General features: G+C 36.8%; 6 protein-coding genes across 20 annotated transcripts; 4 read left to right on the top strand and 2 right to left on the bottom strand.

Moving 5' to 3' along the window:
* The first annotated feature begins 234 nt into the window (after positions 1 to 234).
* Positions 235 to 1,378, top strand: LOC106317405 (UPF0098 protein CT_736). Its single transcript, XM_013755228.1, has 3 exons — positions 235 to 460; positions 569 to 863; positions 1,076 to 1,378. The coding sequence occupies exons 1-3, from the start codon at positions 342 to 344 to the stop codon at positions 1,148 to 1,150; spliced, it is 489 nt and encodes a 162-aa protein (XP_013610682.1). The 5' UTR covers positions 235 to 341; the 3' UTR covers positions 1,151 to 1,378.
* Positions 1,379 to 2,297: 919 nt separating this feature from the next.
* Positions 2,298 to 3,870, top strand: LOC106316533 (lactosylceramide 4-alpha-galactosyltransferase). The gene has a single exon (XM_013754435.1). It carries the CDS (start codon positions 2,481 to 2,483, stop codon positions 3,714 to 3,716), a length of 1,236 nt encoding a protein of 411 aa, XP_013609889.1. The 5' UTR covers positions 2,298 to 2,480; the 3' UTR covers positions 3,717 to 3,870.
* Positions 3,871 to 8,449: 4,579 nt separating this feature from the next.
* On the bottom strand, positions 8,450 to 12,542 carry LOC106318448 (auxin transporter-like protein 1). Of its 2 annotated transcripts, none has more exons than XM_013756420.1 (9): positions 12,317 to 12,540; positions 11,965 to 12,181; positions 11,359 to 11,547; positions 11,018 to 11,130; positions 10,733 to 10,916; positions 10,540 to 10,637; positions 9,785 to 9,992; positions 9,240 to 9,497; positions 8,450 to 8,800 (listed from the first exon to the last, which is right to left on the bottom strand). In XM_013756420.1, the coding sequence occupies exons 2-9, from the start codon at positions 12,166 to 12,168 to the stop codon at positions 8,567 to 8,569; spliced, it is 1,488 nt and encodes a 495-aa protein (XP_013611874.1). In that variant the 5' UTR covers positions 12,169 to 12,181; positions 12,317 to 12,540; the 3' UTR covers positions 8,450 to 8,566. The 2 variants fall into 2 exon arrangements, with proteins under 2 accessions (XP_013611874.1, XP_013611875.1); XM_013756421.1 differs by having other exon boundaries at positions 8,567 to 8,800; positions 11,965 to 12,171; positions 12,317 to 12,542.
* Positions 12,543 to 15,262: 2,720 nt separating this feature from the next.
* Positions 15,263 to 19,121, top strand: LOC106318449 (putative tRNA (cytidine(32)/guanosine(34)-2'-O)-methyltransferase). Of its 14 annotated transcripts, none has more exons than XR_001265313.1 (12): positions 15,263 to 15,444; positions 16,023 to 16,352; positions 16,507 to 16,556; positions 16,625 to 16,733; positions 16,849 to 16,909; positions 16,997 to 17,049; positions 17,125 to 17,217; positions 17,312 to 17,375; positions 17,508 to 17,615; positions 17,881 to 18,105; positions 18,904 to 18,952; positions 19,013 to 19,121. XR_001265313.1 is itself a non-coding variant. In XM_013756428.1 (12 exons), exons 2-11 carry the CDS (start codon positions 16,107 to 16,109, stop codon positions 18,102 to 18,104), a joined length of 933 nt encoding a protein of 310 aa, XP_013611882.1. In that variant the 5' UTR covers positions 15,263 to 15,444; positions 16,023 to 16,106; the 3' UTR covers position 18,105; positions 18,904 to 19,113. The 14 variants fall into 14 exon arrangements, 12 of the variants coding, with proteins under 12 accessions (XP_013611882.1, XP_013611876.1, XP_013611878.1 ...); XM_013756428.1 differs by having other exon boundaries at positions 16,023 to 16,133; positions 16,209 to 16,352; positions 18,904 to 19,113; XM_013756431.1 differs by having other exon boundaries at positions 15,271 to 15,403; positions 16,105 to 16,133; positions 16,209 to 16,352; positions 18,904 to 19,113.
* On the bottom strand, positions 18,457 to 19,585 carry LOC106318450. The gene has a single exon (XM_013756434.1). It carries the CDS (start codon positions 19,326 to 19,328, stop codon positions 18,837 to 18,839), a length of 492 nt encoding a protein of 163 aa, XP_013611888.1. The 5' UTR covers positions 19,329 to 19,585; the 3' UTR covers positions 18,457 to 18,836.
* A 1,484-nt stretch (positions 19,586 to 21,069) lies between these two features.
* On the top strand, positions 21,070 to 24,315 carry LOC106313678 (sulfoquinovosyl transferase SQD2). Its single transcript, XM_013751563.1, has 12 exons — positions 21,070 to 21,652; positions 21,828 to 21,894; positions 22,011 to 22,081; positions 22,185 to 22,302; positions 22,399 to 22,472; positions 22,578 to 22,633; positions 22,735 to 22,818; positions 22,909 to 22,996; positions 23,088 to 23,165; positions 23,259 to 23,315; positions 23,414 to 23,630; positions 23,823 to 24,315. The coding sequence occupies exons 1-12, from the start codon at positions 21,315 to 21,317 to the stop codon at positions 24,093 to 24,095; spliced, it is 1,521 nt and encodes a 506-aa protein (XP_013607017.1). The 5' UTR covers positions 21,070 to 21,314; the 3' UTR covers positions 24,096 to 24,315.
* The last annotated feature ends 1,405 nt before the right edge of the window (positions 24,316 to 25,720 follow it).

Genomic DNA, 25,720 nt, shown 5'->3' with positions numbered 1-25,720 from the left:
CGCGTGTATTTGAAATACGAAGCGTCTTCACACTGTCAAAACGACGTGTTGTTATCCATTATACATAAAGAACGCTCTGATGTTCACTTGAATAGTAAGATATTTCGAAATGGCAGCTTGCTCATTAACTGATTATGAAATGCCCGATATGGGGTTATGCCACAAGTCATGTCTCAAAGACATCAGAGTGTTAACCTCCTCCCTTCCAGACACCCAAAGGCGTCACGTGTCATCCACGTGTCGCCATAATTGTTCACGTCGAGAACCATACAAATCAGTAATTAAACACGGTACGTAGGTGCATTTGCAATTAACACACACACAAAAAATTAAGGAGAAAAATGTCGAGTGAGGAATTCAGACTTGTGTCGCCGACGATAGACAACGAAGGGAAGCTGCCGAGAAAATATACAAAGGGAGGTCAAGGTGTGAAGAAGAATATCTCTCCTCCTCTTGAATGGTAATTTTTTTTCTATGGTAATTACTTTTGGGTTATCAACAAAATTCAATATTAATGCGATATGTTGGACACCAAGGATTGAATAAAGTAAATGTAAATATTGTGGAGGTACAACGTTCCCCAAGGTACCAAGTCGCTGGCCTTGGTGGTTGAGGACATAGATGCTCCTGATCCTAGTGGACCTCTCGTGCCGTGGACTGTGTGGGTGGTTGTCGACATTCCGCCGGACATGAAAGGTCTGCCGGAAGGATTTTCTGGCAACGATGAGCAGGTTGCTGGTATTCGAGAAGGGAATAACGATCACAAGATCCCGGGATGGCGTGGGCCTCTCATGCCTAGTCACGGTCATCGTTTCCAGTTCAAGCTCTTTGCTCTCAACGATAAACCCAATCTTGGGCACACGGTAATATGCGAAAAACTATCTTCCCGAGTTATTAGTAAAGTTCAACTCAGGAGGAGGTATTGCTGAATTCTAAAAAAGAACAAAGAATATATATGGGACTTATAAAAAAGGGATTAATTAGTATATATTTTGTTTTAAATATATAGGTTAGTTTAAGCAGCATATGTTGTAACATTATTAGAAGTTTGTTTTGAATGTGGTGACTCACTCAGGTGACAAAAGAGAGATTGCTGGATGCTGTTGATGGGATTGTGCTCGGAGAGGCGGTTTTCACATGTTTTGCTTGAATACATTCGAAGTCTCGATGTACTTGTGTGTTGTGTTGCGACTTCCTAATGACTCGAATGTACACTTTGACGAATAAATATAAACAACCGAAGTGTTGAGAAGAAATCAGGGCTATTTGTTCAACTGGGTAGAGCAGTGAGAAAAAAATATAAAAAAGTTAGTATCGGTTAGATAGACGGCTAAACAAAGTTATGTCAAAAAAATGGTAAAATGAAATAAATGCTAAACGACCAAAGTGGCGAGTCTTGTTGTTATTGTTGTTGAGCTAGTACTATCAATCAACATTAATTCAACAGTATTGAGGTTTAAATAATGTGATAATTTGTTCATAATTTTTTCTCTTACTATGCTTTCAAATATCATGGTCATATTGCTTACATATACCTTGCCTTGACAAGTTGTGATTATGCATGCACCAATTAAGTTTCATTTTTTAAAATATAAACAAATAGAACCAATCACCATGAATAATGTCGGTATATACCATCAATAAAATACATACGTGTTGTGTACAATAATTGATTCATAGGTAGACCAATCTGAAAGATCAAGACAAAATCAATTGACACGTCTGTCTATTGGAGATTTTTACCTCTCATTTACATGATTTCGTCGGTATTGCACATAAAATCATGAAATATCAAAATTTTAGTCAACCATGAATACTATTCGTACGGGAAAAATATTTAAATCCAACAAACATTGTTTAATTAATTAATTATTAGTATTACAAAATAAAAAAAAAACTTAAATACATTGACAATGTCTCTAAGTTTCCTTTTCCGCGAATCATTTTTTGCAACAACCAATAAAAAATATTAGAATTTATATTCAGTTTTATAAGAAATATCATATTATACAATAATATAAGCAGAGAAAGTTGACCTAAAACGCAATAAAGTTTTACCCTAACATAAGAAAACTGATTGTTGAAAAGCTTTGGATGATAAACCAAAACAAAAAATAGAACTAAAATTTGAAAGAAACATATATATAAAATAAGTTGAATTACTATGGAGAAATATATATAAATCGTTAGTGGTATTAAAATAAAAATCATGAGAAAATTGTTACAATTGACAACGATATATATATATGATCCAATAGCACGCCTTATCGTCTCTCTTTGGAAGTATTTTACAGACCGCGCTAGTATAATATTCAACAGAAAGTTTAAAGACCATAAAGTCTACATTGAGTTGTTTATTTTTCAAAACCCCCAAAGCTAAAACAAGAAATGAAACTAATACAATAGTAATGGTTTCCTTCTCATCTGTCTAAAGTTTTTCTTTTATATCTTCTTGTTTCCAACTTAGTTTTGCGTTCCTCATGGATCATGATATCGAGAAGAGAGTGATTGATCACAGACGACTAAACCAATCATCACTTTTCACCGCGTTTGCGTTCAGCTTTATAACTCTGATCGCGGTTACCACGTTGGTTCTAATGTCTAATTTCTCGATGCAGCCGCAGAGGGATTTCTCAGAGGTGAAGATAGAGATCAAGAGAGTGATTCCACAGCCACACTTACCTCTGAGCTCCGAGGACGAAAGTAAAAGCAAGAAAGTGGTGATGACTTCTCCTAACCCTAACATCACTACTGTAAACAAAAAGATCCTAGTACTTATCGAGATGTTCAGTGGAGATAACTTGTCTGACAAGTTTCAAAGGAAGGCCAATGAGTTTGTCGGAGATTCTGGATGCGAAGTCAACTTCGTCATGACATGGATATCACCAGCTGATTTGTTCGGAAAGAGAGAGGTCTTAGCTATTGAAAGTGTCTTCAAGTCTCATCCTCATGGTTGCTTGATGATCCTATCAGCAACCATGGATTCTCCTCAAGGTTATACAACCTTGAAGCCGTTTCTTGATCGTGGTTACAAAGTTGTTGCAGTCACGCCGGATCTGCCTTTTCTACTCAAAGGAACCACCGGAGAAAAGTGGCTAGAAGAAATAAGAAGCGGGAAAAGAGATCCGGGAAAGATATCATTGGCTCAGAATCTGTCAAACCTCATGAGGCTTGCCTACTTGTACAAATACGGAGGTGTTTACTTAGACACCGACATGATCCTTCTCAAAAGCTTCAAAGGGCTTAACAACATTATTGGAGCTCAGACGCTTGACCCTTCCTTCACAAACTGGACGAGATTGAACAACGCGGTGCTAATATTCGACAAGAACCATCCTCTCTTGCTCAAATTCATCGAGGAATTCGCTCGAACTTTCAATGGAAACGTATGGGGATACAACGGACCGTACCTGGTTTCTCGAGTGGCGACTAGAGCAGCAGTGGAGGAGGAGTACAACAACTTCACCGTCATGCGACCTTCTGCGTTCTATCCAGTGAACTGGCTAGAGATAGAGAAGTTCTTCAAGGTGCCAAAGACGGAGAAAGAGTCGAAATGGGTCAAGGTCAAGCTTCTTCAGATGCAGAGGAGAAGCTATGGGTTGCATCTTTGGAATAAATTTAGCAGAAAGTTTGAAATCGAACAAGGGAGTGCCATGTGGAGATTAGTATCAGACCATTGTATAATCTGTCAAATCGGTTCTGCATCATCATCATAGTCTTTTGTTTGTATAATTGTATTTGTTCAGAGTTCAGTTGCACTGTTTATAAGCTTGCTGTATTGTAAGGGCAACATTATCAATAGGTCCCCAAATGAAAGTCCCCAAATGAATAGTACAAGGACTCACAGGGACTCACCTCATTTGTCCCTTATTTAGGGACTTTTTCTCTTCTTTTTTCCTCGGTCCTGATGTTTTGTGGCCCCTCCCCCTCCTTAGGAACCCTTAAGGGACTAACCGATAATGTTGGCCTAAGGATTCAATAGGCCTCAACACTGTGGTCCAAAGATTCAATGTTATCAGTCGGCTTCTTCCATTAAGCCTAGTAACTTGGGTCTATATTGGGCCTTATCAAAAGGACCTCTATAGTCATTGCTTATTGTTTTCTTGCGAAATACGACTATTTTACACGAACTCTGCACGAGTGTCGGGCATTTTTTCGGTTTAAGGTCGGTTTGGTTTATGTTCTTCGGATTATTCGGATTAGAGTATTTAGAAACCGGAATTTTTTTGGGTTAGTTTGGTTCGGGTAATGTCGGGTTCGGGTCAGATTTCTATTTTTTTTAATAAAACTCGAAGTGAAATCGGATTATAAATAATTCGTGTTTGGTTCGGGTTTAAAGTCTAAAACTGAAAAAATCCAGAAATCCGAGTTAAACCTGGAAAAACCAAAAAAAAATATTCAGATAATCCGTATATATAGTTCGGGTTTTTTTGATATTTTTATTTATAAATTATATTTTCTATATATTAAATTTTTTAAAAATTAATATTCTTAATATATTCAAAATATTCAGTTCGTTATCGGTTCGGTTTCAGCTTTTTGGGTTTAGAAATATAAGAAATGTTCTGTAATTTTCGGTCCGATTCCGGTTCGGTTTTGGATTACGGCCAATATGCCCAGGACTATTCTACACCAGGTTGATTGCATCATACGTACGTTTGTTATGAAGACAATTTTTTCTGAGAATAAAGATATTTTATTTTGTAGATTTTGTTAAAGATGGATCAAGAGAGAACAACTTTTCTGAATACTGCCTTTATTGACTTGAACCAAAAGCTCTGTGTTAAGAAACAGAGTAATACAACGATGGTCTTATATAGACCTTATGATCGAAATAAAAAAAACGACTTCTCCCTACTAATCAGCAGATTCATACTTATCTAAAAAAACCTTATTTAACTTAATCCTAAAGACTCCATACTTATCTCAACAAACTTATTTTTAACTTGATCCTAAAGACTCGGAATGTATTAGTCTTCAATTCCTCCCCTAAACTGAAAACACTCTTGTCTTCCAGTTTAACTGCTCTTCACTTCAACTCCCATGTATCCTCTCAACTTCTCGAACACATCCAACTTCACAGCTTTGGTCATTACGTCTGCCAACTGATCTTGCGTAGAGCAATACTCCAACTCAATTATCTCATCACTTACCAGCTCACGCAGGAAGTGAAACCTTACTTGAATATGTTTGCTTCTCCCATGAAAAACAGGGTTTTTAGACAACTTGATAGTAGAACTGTTGTCGCAAAACAGAACTGTCCTCTCCCCTTGTTTACACCCAATCTCTTCCAACACATTTCTCAACCATACGGCTTGACACGCACCTGCAGCAGCTGAAACGTACTCGGCTTCAGTTGTTGATAGAGTAACTATAGGTTGCTTCCTTGATGCCCACGAGATTGCTCCTCCTCCGTTCATGAAAACATACCCTGAAGTGCTTTTTCTATCATCTTCATCTCCAGCGTAATCACTATCAACAAAGCCCATCAGTTCCTCCTTGTTGTCGGACTGATACTGTATCCCATACTCCATTGTTCCTTGAACATACCTCAGAATCCTCTTCACAGCAAGAAGATGTTGCTCGGTTGGTTTCTCCATGTACCTGCTCACAAGATTGACTGAATATATGAGGTCAGGTCGTGTAGCAGTGAGATATCTCAGGCTCCCAACTATCTGCTTGTACAGTGTTGCATCAACTTGTGAACCTGCTCCTTCTTTGGTAAGCTTGCAGCCTTGTACTGTTGGATTCCTGACAGAGTTACACTGTTCCATGCCGAACCTCTTCATCACTTCGCTCGCATACTTCCTTTGGTTTATGAAGATCCCTTTCTTGTCTTGTGTTACTTCAACGCCAAGAAAGTACTTCATCTTACCTAGATCAGACATTGCAAACTCCTTCTTCATTGATGCCTTGAACGCTTCTCGCATGATCATAGAACTGCTTGTGTAAATCACGTCGTCAACATACACACTTACAATCAATACGTTGTCTCCTTCAGCCTTCACAAAGAGAGTGTGTTCACAGTAACACTTCTTGAACCCCTCCTTCTCAAAATATCCCTCGATCTTACTGTACCACGCCCTTGGAGCTTGTCTTAGCCCATACAGAGCCTTGTTCAGCTTATACACCTTTCTTTCTTCATTCTTGACCTCGAAACCTTTAGGTTGCTCAACGTACACATCTTCCTTGAGCTCACCGTGTAGGAATGCACTCTTCACGTCTAGTTGATGCACACACCAACCTCTCTGAGCTGCAATACTGAGTAGTAGTCGGATTGTATCCCATCTAGCAACAGGGGCGAACACTTCATAGAAATCAACACCTTGAGTTTGATGAAATCCCTTGGCCACCAATCTCGCTTTGTGTTTGTCAACTTCTCCTTTTTCATTCAACTTGGTCTTAAATATCCATTTAACACCAATGACCTTGGAACCTTCTGGTAACTCCACTAGCTCCCAAGTATTATTTTCTTCTATCGAGTTCATCTCAGCTTCCATCGCTTGCTTCCACTTCTCGTGATGCACGGCTTCTTCAAATTTCTCCGGATCTCCCATCTCAGTTACTAGCGCCATCAAGTCTTCTTCTTCTTCTATGAATAGACCCATCTCATAGTCTCTCATCCACACAGGTCTTGTCTTGCTTCTACCAGTTCTTGTTCTCTCAGACCCTTCTGCTTCTTCTTGCACTGGATTGTTATCTTCGTTCTCATCTTGAGGTGGTGCTGGTGGTGTTGGTGGATTACCTTCTCCTTCCTCAGCTCCATTCTCATTTTCTCCTCCATTGTTTCCTACTATCTCTGTTGGAGTTGTTTCCTCCCCTTCATCGATGAATTGTTCATCTTCTTCGTTCTCTTCCCAGTCCCATCGTTCTCCCTCATCAAATCTTACGTCTTTACTGATCAAAATCTTCTTCTCCTTAGGATCATATAAGCGGTAGCCCTTTGATTCTTTGCTAACCCCAAACATGACACACTTGATGCTCTTCTCATCTAACTTCACGCGTCTTTCATATGGAACCCATCAAAGTCCATGAACCACTCCTTCATGCCACACATATGGTTGCTGCATCCAGAGTCAAGATACCAAATGTGTCTTTCTTCTGGTTTCATTACATCACTTTGTGCCATTAGAAGCAGGTCCTCTTCCAACTCTGCGTAGTTTGCATTCCTTTCCCATGTGGGACATTCATTTTTGAAGTGACCCATCTTGTGGCATTTATAGCATTCGATGTTGTCTTTGTTGAAGCTGGTGCTGCCTCTGCCTCTTCCTCCTCTACCACCACGGTAGGAGTTCCTTCCTTGAGAGTATCCACCACGACCTCTTCCTCCTTCCATCTTGAGCACTTGTTCTTCACTCGAATGTTTGCTCAGGTTTTGCTCGTGTACGAGCAGCGAGCTCTGCAGCTCATCCACAGTCATCTCAGTGATGTCTTTCGACTCTTCAATAGCACATACCACATACGTGTACTTCTCCACCAGAGTCCGAAGTATCTTCTCAACCACCTTGGCATCAGGTATGTCCTCTCCTAGGTTTCTCATGTCGTTTGATACCATCATAACTCTTGAGAAGTATTCAGTAATAGAGTCTCCATCCTTCATCTCCAATACTTCAAAGTTTCTCCTCAACCTCTGAAGTTGCGAACTTTGAACTCTCTTGTTCCCCTGGTACTTGTTCTTCATAGAGTCCCATATGTCTTTAGACGTCTCCTTCTTCACAATTGTTTTCAGTATCGTCTTGTCGATAGACGCAAAGAGATAATTCTTCACCTTCAGATCTTTAAGCTTCTGTTCAGAAAGCTCCGTCTGCTGTGCTTCGGTCAGGACGGTATCTCTGTCGAACTGCACCATGCCTGTTTCTACAAGCTCCCACCACTCTTTGGACCTCAAAATATTCTCCATGAGCATAGCCCAATGCTCGTAGTCTCCGTCGAACTTTGGTATTCTTAACTCTTTTTCACTCATCTCTTCTTCTCACCACAGGTTTAGATTGTTGGCTCTGATACCACTTGTTAAAGATGGATCAAGAGAGAACAACGTTTCTGAATACTGCCTTTATTGACTTGAACCAAAAGCTCTGTGTTAAGAAACAGAGTAATACAACGATGGTCTTATATAGACCTTATGATCGAAATAAAAAAAAACGACTTCTCCCTACTAATCAGCAGATTCATACTTATCTAAAAAAACCTTATTTAACTTAATCCTAAAGACTCCATACTTATCTCAACAAACTTATTTTTAACTTGATCCTAAAGACTCGGAATGTATTAGTCTTCAGATTTTGGGAGGAAATAATAAAGTTATCTTTTAATCATTGTCGTCCTTGGATTCAAAAATTTGACGGATGGGCTGAATGAATGATTAAATAAATGATAACCAGCTTTGTCAGCATCCAGTTGTTTTTTACTAGTTTGGAAATAAGTTCGTCATAAACCTGAAGATCACGTGTGATGTTAACCAAATTTCAAATATATATAACATTGTTAATTCGCTGATATACGTACGTTTCTTTCATACATAGGAAAAAAAAAAGAAAACTGAAGAAAATCACACTTTCATACTTCACTAACGGCGGTGGTGATTACCGGTGGCCGGAGTAGGAGGAGGAGGAATCGGCGACTTGCATTGATAGCAATTGGCAAAGAGGCCAAAAGTGTCAATTTGCCTGATGAAGTTGGTCATGCTTGCCCATCCTCCAAACCCGAACCCCAGAACTAGCACCCAAACCACCACAAATGCGTTTATCACATAAACTCCGCTCCAGCTTGGCAAAAAGAACGGCGGCTTCTCCGCCGCATTCTGCCACGTCGTTAACGTAACGAATAAGAAATAATCAATACATTGTATATCATCCCGTCAACTAATCTACTTCTATTATAGTTATATATATCTACGAAAATACATATGTTTCTTTTGTTTGTCAAAAGATTACTAGAATGTGCTGTGTGTATTAAACAATCTATCGTACTAGTCAAGTGGTAATAATGGCCACATTATATACGATACTGCCTACATACCTCATTGATTTTGGATTAAATGCAAAAAGCATAAGCCAGCTCATCTGTATAACCTACGTTCTTTTTCAGTTTCTCTCTCTCCCCTATGTTATGTTTGTGGTAATTTATCTTCGAAACTACTATGTAATCAAATAAATAGTATATTTCTTTCGTTGGGTTCATATATCTATCATATATACAGGGGTATATTAATGTGACCAAGAGAGTAATATAGCTAGTACCCGACGGGCAGAGGCGGTGCGGTAGGTGAGCATATGGGCTAAGGCAGGGATGATGTAGACGGTGAAGCTAACGAGTAGAGCTCCAACCGCGGAGTTTATGGGACCAAAAAAAGGGAAAATGATGGCTAGAAACCATATAGGAACCACCACCGGCAGCCTCACGATCGCTCTTAGACATATGCTTTTAGTGTGGTGCATTCCTATTGCTTTTTCCCATACGAAGTATAACGGTGTACACGCAAATCCAAATGTTATAAACTGTATATAAATCCAAAAAGAGAAAAGAAAAAAAATCTCATCAGAAACATTTCCACTTATGTTATAAACTTGTAATCAATTTAGTATTCATTTGGTTGGACGTTAAAACAAATAACCGATTATTAACATGACATAACCTAAACATTCCTTTCAGTATTAAATGTTCATCGCGAAAGAGGATAAGGTCCCTAGTATGCACGGGTATGGTATAAAATAATGGCATGGAACTGGACCAACAATTAATATACAATGGAATTATTGGGAGACATATTAAGTTAGATAGGAACCTGATGGATGAGCATGAGGATGACGGCGGAATCACGGAAACGCGTTTTAGGGAGGAGAGAGAAAGCATTTGAGTGGTTGAGAAGCTGGTCGCCGAAAGCCCAATAGACGGCGGAGGCTGACGGAAGCGTTAACGTGAAGACGTACAGTGTCGCCATCAGGTATATGCTCTTAAACTTCCTTGGTTTCCACATCGCATGCATTATTTCCCTGTTATTTATAATTTATATTTATAAATAAATTGAAAAAGGAAGAGCACAAAAGTCACTGCCGTTGGATCTCTTGGTCCAACCAGAGATTGCGGTCCGGTCCGACCAGTAAGGTTATGTTACGTACTCTAAAATATGTATATATCGTGAGTAAACAAACAAAAAAAGTTAGAAAAGGTCGTGGAAAAAAACCTAGTGTGCCAAAAAGGTATTTTTCTTTGTATATTGCTTAATAATGATTTTGTCTGTTTGTGCAGTTCGGACAGAATCTAAAGTAACCGGCAAAAGCTGCATATATACAAGTTAAAAGAGAAGAGTAAACTAAAAAGAAAGAAACACTCTTCAGAGAAACTGCCCTCTTTTTAATTAAAACTATAAGATTCTCAGTACTTTCAGCAAAACAAATGTTGGATATGCAAAATAGATTTTAACTTAGTTTACTTAATCAGAAATGAATTATAGAATTTACTGTTGCGAATCCATCTACCTGATTATTTTTTGTTCTTTTATGGTTGCGAAATATACAATAAACTGAAAAAAGGACTTACACAGTCACAGCGTGTCCACCAAATGTATAGAGGATGTTGGTAGCTCCGGTAAAGTACAACACAAGTTTGGTCGGACCAGAATGTGTCACACCCTCAGCCTATAAAATCACAATAACAATGAGAGATCGGTATTATTGAAACCACAATTGATTGCTTTCATGTCAAATTGAAAACCTATTTGATTGTGACATACTTGGCCATGGAGAAATGCGGCGATGGTGAGGTACCAAGCAGTGTAAGTGGTCATGACAAGACCGAGGAAAGACCAAATACGGTAATTGTGGAAAGATGGTATGAAGACGGTCGTGGCACAACAAGCACCAAATATATACGTCCAAGTCCTCTTGTCCAGTCTATCGTTTATGTAATATATATTGCTGCAACACACCAAGACATGACATAAATCTAAATACTTATAACATTATTCTAGCATGGAAAATTCCGTTAAATTAAATAACAAAGAGATTGGGAAAAGAACCTAGCACAAGCGATGAGCTGGATGACTGATCCGAATAACAAGAAGGTGCAATTAAATGTGAGCCCCGCTGCTTTCCAGTACGGACCCAGCAGCCCATCAAGCACTTCAAACCACTTCCATTTTACATATTTATTCACACACACCAAAAAAACATCAATTAAGTTCTGTATATATGAGTTATAAAATCTTAGCCTAGTGGTAAAACACTAGAGTGACAGAATAGCCTAGTGGTAAAACACTAGAGTGAACTGGATCCCAAAGCACACGGGTTCGACTCCTCCGGGATTCCAGAAAGCCCAGTGATCAAAAAAAAAAAATTCTTAACCTAGAATTATATTTACCTGAATAACGTGGTTTTTGAATGATTTGGCCTCTTGTTTCTCCATTCGGGCTCGATACTCGACGTAAAGAACACTGATGAGGTAAGCAGTCCAAGATCCCATTAGTCCATAGAATATTTGTAGCAATATTCCTGATAACATCCCCAGCTGCGAGAAGGAATACGGCAGTGTCAACAGCACCTGTGCCACCTGCAGTAATCATTATTTATTAAATAACTCTTATGAGAATTCGATTCTCTCGAAATATAACGTAAAAACAAATATGCGCTTGTATTTACTTTCAATGGAAATTGACCCGATACAATAATTTATAAGAAAGTGGAAGTCTGACTATTCATTAAACTATATTAGTGTATTTGTCATAGTTAACAGTGAACGAGATCGTTCTTCATACTATACGTTAGTAGTAAGATTATGGTGAATGTTTTTCATTTCAAGAATGTTTTCCTTTTTAAAAGAAATCCTTAAAAATAAACAACAAAAAGAAAGCTTAGTAAAAAGAAGAAAAAACTTTGTTTTGGTTATTATGATAAAAGGTAACTTTTTTTTGTACTGCTTTTGTAAAAATCATTCAAATAATTAACCAAAGTATATATGTATCATTACTTGATTGGAGGCACAGCTGAACCAGGCGTCCCAAGCGGACCCGCCATGCCAGAGAAAACTCTTCATGCTAAATCCATCACTGGCATCGCCGCTGTTTATATCCTCTGCAGTTGAATCTTCCACTTTTCCACCGGCTCCGTCATCCCCCGCCTCGCTGACGCCTGAGACCACTATTGCCTCCTCCGCTTGCTTCTCACCCGACATTATCTGTCGATTTCTGTAAGGTTAACGAATCAAACTATTATGCAGAAAACCAACAGAAAAATGAAAAGTTTATTTGTTAATTTCTTGATTTGAAAATATATAATCGTTTTCCTTTATGCCTGAGAAGAACATGAAGACTGTTTAATACCTCTGTCTCAGTCTCAAATCTTGAAAGCAAACTAAGCAGAGTGTAATTAAAACGAGCAAGAGAGAGAGAGAGAGATTTGACCCCAAAAAAAAAGATAGAGAGAGAATGAAGAGCTTTGTTTATGTAACAACGGTGCGTGAGTTATTTATAATAAAAGAAAAAGAAAAGAAACAATGGTGAGTGAGTAAGTAGGAGGAGAGCAGTGTAATAGCGAAGCCTAATTAAAATGCTGTCTTAATGCGGCCGCCTTCGTTTTAAGTATGCTCAGATGAGAGAGAGAGACAGAATAAAAGCAGGGGAAGCTTTTTCTTCTCTTTTTACCTGCTGCTTTTCATACGATTCTACCATGTGGACTAGTATACGACAATTAAAAACCTTCTCCGGTTTAATTGTGTAAACTCTCTCTCTCTCTGTCTCTACATGGTTTGAAAATAAATTTGTTTAAACGTCTATGGTTTTTCTCTTTGGGAATATGCTGAAGTACTATGGAATTACACAATGCTTTTTGTTTTTGTTTTTTAAATCGATCAATGTGTAAATCGTACTTGATGAGAAAAAGAGATTGTACACTATCTAAGTTAAATGAAGTGCTTTTTATTTGTGAATTTAACATTTTTTTTGGCTCAACGTCAACTTTTCATTATCTAAATGTTAATTCAAAATTATAATTTCAAGAGATTTTAAATCCAACATACAACCGATGAGATCTAGTAATGCCTACGAACATTGAGCGGGATCCTACATTACCCAATCTATTCATCGGTGTATTTTTCACTCCAATGACACGAGTTCCTCCCACGATCCGAGAAAACCCGTCTCTTGACCCCTACTTAGACCACACGAACCAAAACCAGATTCTAACTAAAGTACAAGCGATTGGTCTCTACAAGATTTGACTTCAGTCCTTGTACTTCATCGCCAAACAGCGCATTTTGGACTTGATCCTATATGAATTTAACATTTTATATAAAAATCAAATTGGGTAACCAGTTTTATAAAGATTTTAGTTTTACTACTAAAAATTAGAAAATGATATTTTGATCAGTATGAAAATATATTGATTAATAGTTTCATATCGTCGCTATTATTCTGGTTAATTATATACTAACACATAACATAAATCTAAATGATTAATTCGATTTATATTACATATTTGTTATTTAAGTAACACACCGCATTATATTTTTATATAAAGATATTCTTCTTATTCCCCTTAATGAAAACTGTAAAATTTGGGGAAAGATGAGAGTGAGAGTGGCAGTGTTACATAGTGTCAGCTTGAGCCGAGCCATTCATTCGTTGTAGGGATGAAACTTCTCACGAGTTTAAAGCAAAAGCCCACGCGCGCCATCAAGCCCTTGAACCCCACCTGCCCCGTTCACGTCCCTCTACGCGTGCCTCCTTTTGTTCTCTCTGAATCGCAATCATCTTTCCAAACCATTTCGTCAGATCGGTTTAGAGTTTGGAAACACCCCCATGTCGTCATTGGTACGATCTTATGTCATGTAGAATCATTCTATGAACCATAATTACACGAAGAGAATGGAAAATGCTTTGTTTGTTTTTTTTGGGGGGGCTTTTATTAGTGCGTTTTGGCAACACAGAAGTTGAAGAAGTATCAAAGTAATGGGACTTTGATGCCTTCGGGTCTTTTCAAGAAAGTGAATAGAGACTAGAAGAAGCAGTTTTTTCTTCCAGCTGTACCCCCTCTGATTTGATTCTTCAACTCAACTCAACCCACCAGAGATTCTACATACCAAGATTAGTGTCTATCAATATCATAACACTGTATGGCATGAAAAAAAAACTCGCTAGCAATCGTCTCGAAATATATTACTTGTAAGATATTCTTGATACTGTCATAACTAGCATTTTGTTAAATATCGGACGGTGGTTATGTTTTGCATTCACATGTTTATATTATAATCTTTTCATATTTGTAAGATATAAAACTCACTTCTTCTTTTTTTTTGGTAAAAATATAAAACTCACGTATTTCAATAATTGAGACGATAATTTTTTTTTTTTTTTAAAGAGAAGGAAAATAGTACTGTAGAAGAAATTGACATAAAAAGTGGGTGGGAGACAAGACAAACGTATTAGGGATGGATATAGAGTTGTGTGAAGTGAGACCATTACATTAGATCAACCGACCATTCGTATTGTTGGCATATCAATTCGTTGAAAGGATCTATTTCTTCATTATTACTTCCAATTAGTTTTTGCATGCTGACTCCAAAACTTATAATACTAATGTTTAACCAATATTTTGAACCGTATATAATTAAGTTTCGAGATCATGTATCTAATTATCATTTGAATACGTCGAATTCTCCAGGTTTTAAGATGACCTGCTCAAAATCATCTTGTTTTAAGTATTCTCGTACATTCTCTTTGTTGTAGCATGTTAGTTTCGCTTTTAACTTAAAAGAGTTCTCCCCCATTTGAATATTATGCAAAAAAAATAGTTAAAATGAGTTTTAAAATATTTTTCTTTATATTATTTTATTTCTGCAAGAAGACATTTTTAGTTTCCAATTTATAGTTGAATATTTTCCATTAGATGAGGAGTTAACGACAGTTTTTAACAGTGCACATTACAAGAGTGACATCAGGAAATGAAATCAATCGATGGATGTGATTTTCCTTAACAAGATTGGAACCCAATGCTCTTGGGATGAGTTAGGAATCCACTGCTATTAGTTTGTTTTTTGAAATGAAATACATATATTTCAAATCAGATGATTTGATTACAATTATGAAAAAAAATGGTAGGATTAAAAAAGATGGAACTTAAAAGTCAGAATATTCATGGGCCGACCATTTGAATTTACGCACGGACATGTTTTACTTATTATACTACTTACTAGTCTCGAATAATACATGGGCTCAGGCCCATTTAACATTATTGTGGTGTTTTTCTTCGAAATTGGCAGGGGCATAAAACACGAGAAACAACAACTGTTTTTGTTGTCTGATCTCAAGCAGAGTATCTTCCAGTTGGGGTATAAGCTTGAAATTTATTAATTTGCTGGCTGCTACAGATATCACTAAGCTGCCTGTATATCGTGTGGAAATCAGGCGGGGGTATATCGACTAAGTCTGGTGATTTTTTTGTTGCCCATAAGGTGTAGGCCTGGGATTTTTATCCATAACCGAATACCCGAACCGGAACCGACCCGAAATGGACCGGTTCGGTTCGGTTTCGGTTCTAGGCAATTTATCCGATGGGTATTAGTGTTAATTATCCATGGATATCGGTTCGGTTCCGGTTTTTACCCGAAACCGAACGGGTACCCGTTTAACCCGAATTCTATGCTTAAAAAACATAGATTTGTATCTTTCGAGGGTTGAACCCGGGTTGGATAGGCAAAGCAACAACTGCAATACCACTAGACTAGTTCAACTTCGTTGTATTTAATACATATTACTAATATATATACGATTTCTATTAACTTTTTTTTAAAAAATAAAATAAATAAATAAAAAACTGGTATATAATTATTTTATTTTGTAAATATTTATATAATTCACATAAGAAACGGGTACCCGGAACCGACCCGAAACCGGTAGTACCCGATCCGAAACCCGAACCGAAATTTACTAAGTACCCATTGGGTATAGAATTCATTTATCCGAAAAACCCGGACCCGATCGGATCTTATCCGAACCCGAACCGAATATCCGAAGTCCCAGCCCTAATAAGGTGTTTGATAGAATGCCTATGTGACAAACTCCTTGTGGTTTAACTTATCTCTGATTTCTCATTTTTTCTTATAATTTTGAAGAGATGGGAAAAGCTTCTCGGGACAAAAGAGTATGTATTCATTCAATATTCCCCAATGGCGCCATAATAAGAATATCAAGCTCGCTTGTTGTTTTTGTGGTGCAGGATATATACTATAGAAAAGCCAAAGAAGAAGGATGGCGTGCGAGAAGTGCGTTTAAGCTTCTTCAGATTGATGAGGCATTCAACATTTTCCAAGGTGTGAAGAGAGTTGTAGATTTATGTGCTGCACCTGGTAGCTGGAGTCAGGTACGGTTTATCTTTATTCACATTGCCCATCATCTCATGATTCTGACTCTCTCTGTTTAGCTAGTCTCTCTACCTAGTTGAGAGTAAGTTGCAGTCTCAGTTTAGCTCGGTGTTATTCTGAATCTAATTACTATTAGTCAACCTCGTTTTGTAGGTTTTGAGTCGTCAATTGTATCTTCCAGCAAAGTCCTCAGCTGAGTCAAAGTAAGCTTCATTGTTTTTTTTTTTTTTTTAATTCTGCTCATTTTTGAAAAATCACGCCTTGTTGACAGAGAAGGAGATGTTCCTCTTATAGTGGCCATAGATTTGCAGCCTATGTCTCCAATCGAAGGTGTCATCCAGGTTCAAGGGGACATTACTAATGCTCGTACTGCCCAACTCGTGATTTTTCTTCTCTCTCTCTTGTATTTATACGTTATGCTCCAAGTTCATTTTGTGTTTGTTTCTATAGCTTACCCTCTTTCTTTTTCTTTTCTTATTTGTTTTTTTCTCAAAGGTTATTAGACACTTTGACGGTAGCAAAGCAGACTTGGTTGTTTGTGATGGTGCTCCAGATGGTATAACGTTTTGTTTCACAGTTCACTTTTTTTTTAAAGACATTATGCTCTATCAAAATCAACTTCTTGCGAAATTTGGGGGTGTAGTTACCGGTTTGCATGACATGGATGAATTTGTCCAGTCCCAGCTCATACTAGCTGTAAGTTTCTAACTTGTAAAGCATGTGTTTCAAAGAACAACAAAAGAAAACTCTTTTTGATTTTGTTTTCATCAGGGCTTAACAATTGTAACACATGTTCTTAGAGAAGGTGGGAAATTCATTGCGAAGATATTCCGCGGAAAAGATACAAGTCTCTTGTATTCTCAGGTTAGTTTTTTTGCTCTTATCAGAATATCATCATCTGTTACTTTCTTTACTGAGATATACTCCAGTTATTTTGCTTTTATTTATATATGTGTAGCTCAAGTTGTTTTTCCCAACTGTAACCTTTGCAAAACCGAAAAGCAGCCGCAATTCTAGCATAGGTATATTAAAAAAGAAAGAGTATTAACTTTCATATGTGCAAGTATTATCTGCTTACACTTTAAGGTTAATCATCATCAAAGATGTAAAATGTTGATTGCATTTCTACATTTTTGTTTTTTTTTCTTATATAGAGGCTTTTGCAGTCTGCGAAAATTACTCTCCACCAGAAGTATTTCACCCAAGAGATCTGCATCGTCTCTTGGAGAAAGTGGGCAGCCCTTCAGGTGGAAGCCATCTCGGTAATAAAAAATAAAAAACTCTTTTTTAACTTCATCTTCTCTTCAAGTTAGACACAACTAACATTGTGTATTGTTGAGTAATACTCTTTCAGTTTACTCTTTCTCAACCAAACTCCCACCTAAAAAAAATGCTCTCTTCATGTGAATTTAACACTTTGGGCAAGACAAAGAAGTCTACTTTCCTGTTACGTCACCTTCAACAAGAGAAGAGTCTTTTTTTTTGGGGTTAATGTTACTTGAGAGATATTCTTGGTACTCTTTGCAGATTGCAGTAGTGGTTGGCTTGAAGGACCCAACAAAGTTTATATTCCATTCTTGGCATGTGGTGACTTAACCGGTTATGACTCAGACCGGTCTTACCCACTCCCAAAAGAAGCAGATGGATCGTCATACCAGAGTTTGGACCCGGTTCAGCCTCCGATCGCACCACCTTACAAACGAGCTTTAGAGCTCAAGAAAGCTTCAGCACAAAGCATCCGAGACGCATGAGGTAATAAAAATATAAACTATGAAAAAGCTTTTCATTGGATTCTTTAAAAGAGGCTTTAGTTAATGTGTCCCCTGCTGCTACAGTTCCTGAAACCCTTAATATTTTGTTATGATGAGTTTATATATCTTTTTTAGAAAAAGATTTAATATACTTTATTATCTAATTGGGAATTTTAAATTAAAAATATTTGTTATTTATTTATTAACCTTTTGTTATGAAGACAAAATATTGGGTCAATAAAGAAGGAAGCTTTCTCTGTTTCATATGGTCCTCCTGTGATTTTTCGACCCCACTTTGTTTTTGTCTTTCTTTTAACTTATGGTAAGAGTTCTTCCTTCTGCATAATAACGAAAATTCTTCGTTTGAACGTAATCTTATACTTTTGAAATTCAACGATCAATGGTTCATTAAAATTCGAAAGCTGTACAACTTATTAGAAAAATAAATCTGACCATAGTTGTGAACACTTGTAAAAAACACGAAAGTGTAAACAAATGTGTCGTAATTATTATTATTATTATTATTTTGCTTAAAATGTCTTTATTAGTTACCGTACGATTTTAATATTCTGTCGAAATAAAGCCATGAAGTGGCTTATTGTCTGCAAGAAAACTTAAGAAAAAGATTGAGGAATTATAACGAATCTGTAGCAACTATCTAAATGAGTCATTAACTCTAAAAAAGAAAAGGAGATATAATCAACTGATCTATGCAGTTTCAACTCTTTTACATCACAAAATTTGTTTGGAGCTTTTGAATCGACCGGAACCTGAGTTGTGTGGGTCACACATATTATAGCAAGACCAGGCAGAGATGGAGTTTGATCTCGACAGAGACGAAGAAGAGTGTAAGAACTCGATGCAGTCCTCAATAGCTTCTGCACGGTGAGACTCTGACTCGTTTACAGACTTTGACTTCACCAGATAAATCGACGATGAAGAGGAACAAGACAAAGACGAAGAAGAAGTAGAAGTAGACTGCGTGGATTTGGTGTTACTACTAGTCTTCCTTCCCAGTGACATAAAACGCAACGTTTTGGCGACTCCGGCTCCAATACGCCGGAGTAATCTCCTCGCTCTTGGCGAACTCCTGACGCTGAAACTGAAAACTCCGTCGCTGACGACCCTCCGACGACCGTTGTGTGTTGGATAGATGATCGGTTCCTCGTTCCCTCCTTCAGGGTCCGGACTAAAGCTTACTCTTTTGGATCCTATTCGAGACATATTCTTGTGCCTGCACTCTGTAGGGAGCGAGAGAGAGAATACCAAATGGAGACGTGAGACGTTTTGAAGAGTATTTATGGGGGAGAAGTGTACGTCTTGAAGAATTATGGTGGTGGGGAGAAATACAAAGTCAGATGAAAATGGAGGGTTTATATATGAAAATAAATGTGAAAAGTTTCTTTATAAATATAGATGGTTCATGATCTAGCTGTGTTTAGTTTGTATATATATAAACTAATGTATTTGTTTTTTTTTTAACAAAACAAAAAACATTAGCTTGTGGAGTTTTTATGAAGACGATGTACATGGTTTGTTTAATACAAAAATTTAGTCCAAAGTAATAAGAAGATACGTCGTTACATATGTATTGATAAATTTAAAATAGGAGACAAAAGCAGAAATCAGATTGATTCTCTTCTTGTCAGCTTTGCCTTTTTTTAGGTGATATATTAGGGGTCCTACCCATTGTTGTCAGACTACTGTTTCCCTCTCATATATTATTTCAAATAATTCTTGATGTATAGTAAAATTATTTACAATATCTTTTTTAGTAACTTGTGATATTTCATTTCTTTCATATTTAAAAAAAAAATCATAGTAACTAATCTTTATGTAACCCAAGTCATATTTTTTTTTTGTTGTTGCAAATTCTAAATCATCTTTGGGCACGAAAGACTGATTACTTTTTTCCAAGATGGGCCAATAGAACAAAAAGTTATAGTTCATAGCTGAGTTCATTAACAATAATATGGGCCTGTTAACCCATATGGGTTTTTAATCAATTAACAAGATTCTCTGCTTGAAAACACTCGCAAGATAATCCAATATATGCCATAAAAAAATGTTGAAACTTGTCCTTAAAAAGATGAATATATTTTTTGTTTTATATTTTTTTAGAAATTTAATTTTTATATTTGTATTTTTATCATATTAGCATTTTCTTATATAATATTTCTCTTAAATGATTAATAATTTTTTTTAATAATTATATTAAAATAGTTAGACCGCACTTATATCAATAGGTTATGTTCATGTTTTAATAGAATAGAAGTATGTAAACCGAAAATCCATAAATTATTGGTAATTGAGAAATAAAAAAAGATGTGTAATTTTTGAGGTTGGATATTCAACAAGTATATGGGAGCCAAGTAGTTTGTATATTAAAAAATGGAACACGAAGGGAAAATTCAATGGAATAAATTTTCGATACCATATATGAAGAAGCTTTGTCCCTTTTATTTTGCTTATTTTTCTCATTTTAGGGAATAATATATAAAAGAAATATGTCATTGGCGTATTGATTAGAGTTGATGATGTTATTTGCAATGTACAGGTAATTAGAGAATCCAACGACGTAATTAGGGTGCCAGACTTGATGATTTGATATATAGGTAATGAACACACAGTGGGACAAAATAATAAAAAGAAGTCAAATGTTTGTCTTGAACAGAACGTTATTGGGATTGTAATAAACTAGTATAAAAATAGTCATCATCGTTTAAACATTTCGTGTATGAATTGAGAATGTCAAATAAAGTTTGGTGTTTTGTGTTGTTCAGTTTATCTTCAGTAATACTAGCAGTATAGGCACCACCACATGAGTCAGTGGTATGAAGATTACAGTTTTGTTAACCACATAAAGGTTCATAATACTAATACTAGTACAAGATGATTAAATAAAATTCGATTTTAAAGATATACTACAAAAAAATCACTGTAAAAAGAATAAGATAGAGAGAGAGAGTGTGGGTGGGTTGGATGTAGAGACGAAGTAGAAGCAAAAGCATATGCCGAGAAACGTTTGAAATGATGCCTCTGCTTCACAAAGCGGATATCCCTTCTTATTCATCAGATTCCTTCTCCCCTCCCCACACAAAGAAAAAAACAATTTTATCTCTAATCATCTTTTGCATTCTGACGTTGCCCTGTTTTTATTTTTATTAACCAAAACCATCATCAAGGGATCATTTGTCAAAAAATAAAACCATGAACCTTTCTTTTTCTTCTCTCTCTGTAACATCTCCTCCCTTTCTTCCTAGCACGACCAAACACACTTGTTGTTATTCTTCCTCTGCAACCACAAGGTGTTCTTTTGTTAACTCCCCTGTTTCCATCGGTGTTTCGTCTCCACGGAGATTACCCATTAGCTTGGTTCGCAAGCAATCTAAAACTTTCTTCGGGGTGGTTTCTACTTCGTCTGGGTCGAGGGATATGAAGTCTGTCACTCAAGTTAGTGGGGATGGAGACGAGGCTCCCCTTCTCGATCCCGAGTCCTACTCCAAGCCCAGGCGTATTGCTCTCTTTGTCGAGCCTTCCCCCTTTGCGTAAGCTTCCCTTTTGTTTTTATACAGACGAAATGTCTTTGCCTGCTTTGTGTTCGACGAAATGTCTCTGTGATCGTACTGGGTTTTTGATTCTGAAATTTTTAGTGATCATAACATGTCTCATTTGTCGTTTAATTAACCAAAAAAAAAAGTAATCTCTGTCTTAACTGTGCAGCTATGTCTCAGGTTACAAAAACAGATTCCAGAACTTCATTAGGTATCTTCGTGAAATGGGAGACGAGGTTTCTTCTTTTTCTGATTCTATTTCTTCATTCCCAACTATTACTTAACTGAAAAGTGAAAGATGCTCTCTTTTTTCTTTGTCAATCTGATTAAAAAACTGTTTTTGGCTTCATAGGTTATTGTTGTTACGACACATGAAGGCGTTCCCGAAGAGTTTTATGGAGCTAAAGTCATTGGCTCAAAAAGGTAACTATCTATCAACACTTAGCTACATAGCTAACTCAATGGATAGATGTTACACTCCATTTGGTAAAATATTATATATAGCTAATTCTTCTTTGATCTGCAGCTTCCCTTGCCCTTGGTACCAAAAGGTTCCCCTCTCCCTTGCGCTTAGTCCTCGAATTATCTCCGAAATTGCTCGCTTTAAGCCTGACATCATTCACGCTTCTTCTCCTGGGATTATGGTAAACAAGTCTCTTTGAACTCGCATCACTATAGCAGCATTTAGCAAAACAGTAAGTTGAGAGAATTCCCCATTTATTTTTTTAAAAAAATTTCAGGTTTTTGGTGCTCTGGCTATAGCAAAAATACTATCTGTACCTATTGTAATGTCTTATCACACACACGTCCCTGTGTAAGCTCCCTCAAGCTTAATTGTCATCGAATATTTATTGGTTTATAATAATTCGTTAAATAACGACGACATGTTTCTCAAGATTAAGCTTGTGTTCATGTGCAGATACATTCCAAGATACACTTTTAGTTGGTTGGTCCAACCAATGTGGTCAGTGATAAGTATGTAAAACTCACTCTTTGTTTTTCTCAATTTTGTTCTGTGGTATTGTCAAGTAAGTAAAAATTGAATAAGAGGCTTTTTTTTTTATTTTTTTTATCAGGATTTCTTCACCGAGCGGCTGATCTTACATTAGTTCCTTCCGCTGCCATTGGCAAAGATCTTATTGCAGCTGGTGCAACCGCAGGTGAATGAATTCAGATTAAAACACTACAATATTTATACAAAACATTCTGTGATTGTTGAAAACTAACTTCCTGTTTATTACATGTTGAAGCTAATCAACTTCGACTTTGGAATAAGGGTGTTGATTCAGAAAGCTTCAATCCCTGTTTCCGCTCTCAAGAAATGCGTATAAGACTAAGGCAAGAAAATATGATCTGCTTTTTCTTTTATATGGATTAAGAATATAAATTCTTTCCTTGTGCTAATCTTCAATGCTTTATGATTTAACAGTAACGGTGAACCAGAAAAGCCTCTAGTCATCCATGTAGGTCGTATTGGCGTAGAAAAGAGTTTGGAGCTTCTAAAAAGGTTAGATTTCTTATGTAGCTTTACACTGGACTCACTCCTCCTTTTAGGTGGTGGTGGTAGTGATAGTGTGTCAAAAAACTGAATGTAATACAGTGTAATGGACAAATTGCCTGAAGCTCGGATTGCTTTCATTGGAGATGGACCATACAGGTACTAGTCTCTTGGCCATATTGCTTTCTAAAAAGAGGTTTAGACAGCATTGTGAATTTTAAAAATCTATTTGGTGTTTTCTTTTTTTTTTTAAAAAGAGAGGATCTTGAGAAGCTGTTTGCCGGAATGCCAGCGGTGTTCACGGGAATGTTACAAGGGGAGGAACTCTCACAAGCTTACGCAAGCGGAGATGTGTTTGTGATGCCATCAGAGTCGGAGACGCTTGGCCTTGTGGTTCTTGAGGCAATGGCTTCTGGACTTCCTGTTGTTGCGGCTCGGGCTGGTGGAATCCCTGATATCATCCCTGAAGATCAGGTCAGTGACTTATCTGAATCACTAAATTTAAGAACATGGTTTGGAAGTCGATTAAAAATATGATATATATACATCCAGTTGGTGCCAAGTGTCTTGTGTCCAAAAATCATGTTCTTGCATTGATTGTTCTTATGGACCGACCAAAGTAGGATTACTTTAGGTGATGTTTATGATATCTGATGTTATTTTTAGGAGGGGAAAACGGGGTTTCTGTTCAGCCCTGGAGATGTGGAAGACTGCGTGACAAAGGTGAGAAGTTTATTGAACGACAGTGAAACAAGAGACATCATAGGAAAAGCGGCAAGAGAAGAAACGGAGAAGTATGATTGGAGAGCAGCAACGACCAAGATACGCAATGAACAGTACGGTGCAGCTATCTGGTTCTGGAGGAAGAAGAAAGCTCAGGTTTTGGGACCACTCAATTGGTTGGTTAAACGACTCTTTCCTGTGCCCTCCGCAAGTTAACGCCTAGAATAAGTAAGTAATCAGAGCTGGCTTGTTATGTGTTTTTGGGAAGCTTTATGTTGTAAGATATGTGTCTATGTCTAATGTGGTTTTGGACTTTGGCCTTTCGGGTTCTAGTTTCGTCAAGTCACCGACTGTGTTTTTAATGTGTTAAATCATTACTACTATTTCTTTTGTTATGTATAAAAATGATTAGCAACTTGTGTTATGTTATGTTTCTCTTGCAAGGCTCGGACTAAATACAAGTAGTGCATATATATAGTATTGGTTCAACGATTACCACTAACACGAGTAAGATTAGATGTAAGAGGCAATAAGCAACTGATCCGTCAAGAGCCCATTTATTACACTAAAGCCTTTGGGCCTTTTGTTGCAAAGTGTACAAGTTTACAAGCATAGGCTGGAATCTCGGCGAGCTTCCCATCGTGATCGAAGCACCGTCTGCATTTCCTAGAGGCAGATAAAGCAGACGGGACGGTCCGCCGCGGCTACCAGTGGAGTTCTAAAAACAACATACATAGTCCGTTCATTTGGTTGTAATTTAAATGGATAACATACATATATAGTAAGAATCTTGTTACTCTATTTATGCGTTACTAATTATTAAAGCTAATTTTATATATTGGTTTCTAAAAATTGAGATCTACCAGTTGTTTAGATAAATGTATCTTGATCACGTGATGAGGTAAAATTGATCGTTTATTTTTATGAATAATGTTGTACATTAAAACTTAATATTTGATCCATAGCATTTTGATGTTCCAAGTGATGCATGTACATTACCATCCATAGTCTTCGAGAAAGTTAATGGAGTTAGGATTTAGTAGCATCCTACGAACTTCCCACTAGTCAGATACTTTTTTAGTGATCAGCAATACATTCATTATATATAGTATTCTTCTGTATTTGAATATATTTTTTATTTTCATAATTTCCTCTTATTTTCTGCTCAAAATTTGCATATGCTTTTCTTATGAATTATTTATTTTTCATTTACATATATATAACCACTATGTTTTGCACGACATATTTGATATTATGGCTCTAACTTGTATTATCAGTTTAATTTATTGGCCAGAAAGTACTATAATCATATTTAAATTGTAATGATTATCTAATTTATAATAAACAAAATCACCAGTGACTCTTTTTATACTCAGATAACAAATGAGAAGCACTTCAAATGATTTATGTAGGATTACGTTTAACGTTCTGATTAAAAACAAAGAAGTTGTCCAAGTGAGACTGATAACCACCATAACAATTCACAAAAAGAAAATTTATTTTAAGATCTATTGACAAACGTGTATAACATGAAATAATTTATATTTGAAGTTTCAGTTAATAAAAAATAAAAAATAAAGGAAACTACAGTCTAAAATCATCATTTATCTGATAAAATATTATAAAATGGTTGACAAATACCTTTCAAGAAATATTACTGGAGGATAGCGTCTTACGTAAATGATTATATTTGTCGGGAAGCAATAGCCGAAGCAATTCATTTGGTCAGGAATTAGAAGTAATCGATCTATATTTGAGTGCGACAGTGAATTTTCTTTGTGGGTAAAAGTTCGTGGGCTAAGTAATAAAATCGAGAACTCTTAAAGTATAGGCCTATGTTA

The sequence above is a fragment of the Brassica oleracea genome, chromosome C9, assembly GCF_000695525.1.
Source record: "Brassica oleracea var. oleracea cultivar TO1000 chromosome C9, BOL, whole genome shotgun sequence".
Classification (NCBI taxonomy): Eukaryota; Viridiplantae; Streptophyta; class Magnoliopsida; order Brassicales; family Brassicaceae; genus Brassica; species Brassica oleracea.
This window is presented reverse-complemented; position numbering and strand designations above follow the sequence as displayed.

Bases quoted from the DNA above. Each gene is read 5' to 3' on its own strand.
- LOC106313678 (XM_013751563.1), top strand. From the start codon at position 21,315: ATGAACCTTTCTTTTTCTTCTCTCTCTGTAACATCTCCTCCCTTTCTT. The intron at 21,653-21,827 runs GTAAGCTTCCCT...TTAACTGTGCAG, and splicing joins GTCGAGCCTTCCCCCTTTGC to CTATGTCTCAGGTTACAAAA. The intron at 23,166-23,258 runs GTTAGATTTCTT...AATGTAATACAG, and splicing joins AGTTTGGAGCTTCTAAAAAG to TGTAATGGACAAATTGCCTG.
- LOC106316533 (XM_013754435.1), top strand. From the start codon at position 2,481: ATGGATCATGATATCGAGAAGAGAGTGATTGATCACAGACGACTAAAC.
- LOC106318450 (XM_013756434.1), bottom strand. From the start codon at position 19,328: ATGTCTCGAATAGGATCCAAAAGAGTAAGCTTTAGTCCGGACCCTGAA.
- LOC106318449 (XM_013756422.1), top strand. From the start codon at position 16,107: ATGGGAAAAGCTTCTCGGGACAAAAGAGTATGTATTCATTCAATATTC. The intron at 17,218-17,311 runs GTTAGTTTTTTT...ATATATGTGTAG, and splicing joins CAAGTCTCTTGTATTCTCAG to CTCAAGTTGTTTTTCCCAAC. The intron at 17,616-17,880 runs GTAATAAAAAAT...TACTCTTTGCAG, and splicing joins TTCAGGTGGAAGCCATCTCG to ATTGCAGTAGTGGTTGGCTT.
- LOC106318448 (XM_013756421.1), bottom strand. From the start codon at position 12,168: ATGTCGGGTGAGAAGCAAGCGGAGGAGGCAATAGTGGTCTCAGGCGTC. The intron at 11,131-11,358 runs GTAAATATAATT...GTAAAATGGAAG, and splicing joins TCAAAAACCACGTTATTCAG to TGGTTTGAAGTGCTTGATGG. The intron at 8,801-9,239 runs GTACTAGCTATA...ACGACGTGGCAG, and splicing joins GCACCGCCTCTGCCCGTCGG to AATGCGGCGGAGAAGCCGCC.
- LOC106317405 (XM_013755228.1), top strand. From the start codon at position 342: ATGTCGAGTGAGGAATTCAGACTTGTGTCGCCGACGATAGACAACGAA. The intron at 461-568 runs GTAATTTTTTTT...AATATTGTGGAG, and splicing joins ATCTCTCCTCCTCTTGAATG to GTACAACGTTCCCCAAGGTA. The intron at 864-1,075 runs GTAATATGCGAA...TGACTCACTCAG, and splicing joins AACCCAATCTTGGGCACACG to GTGACAAAAGAGAGATTGCT.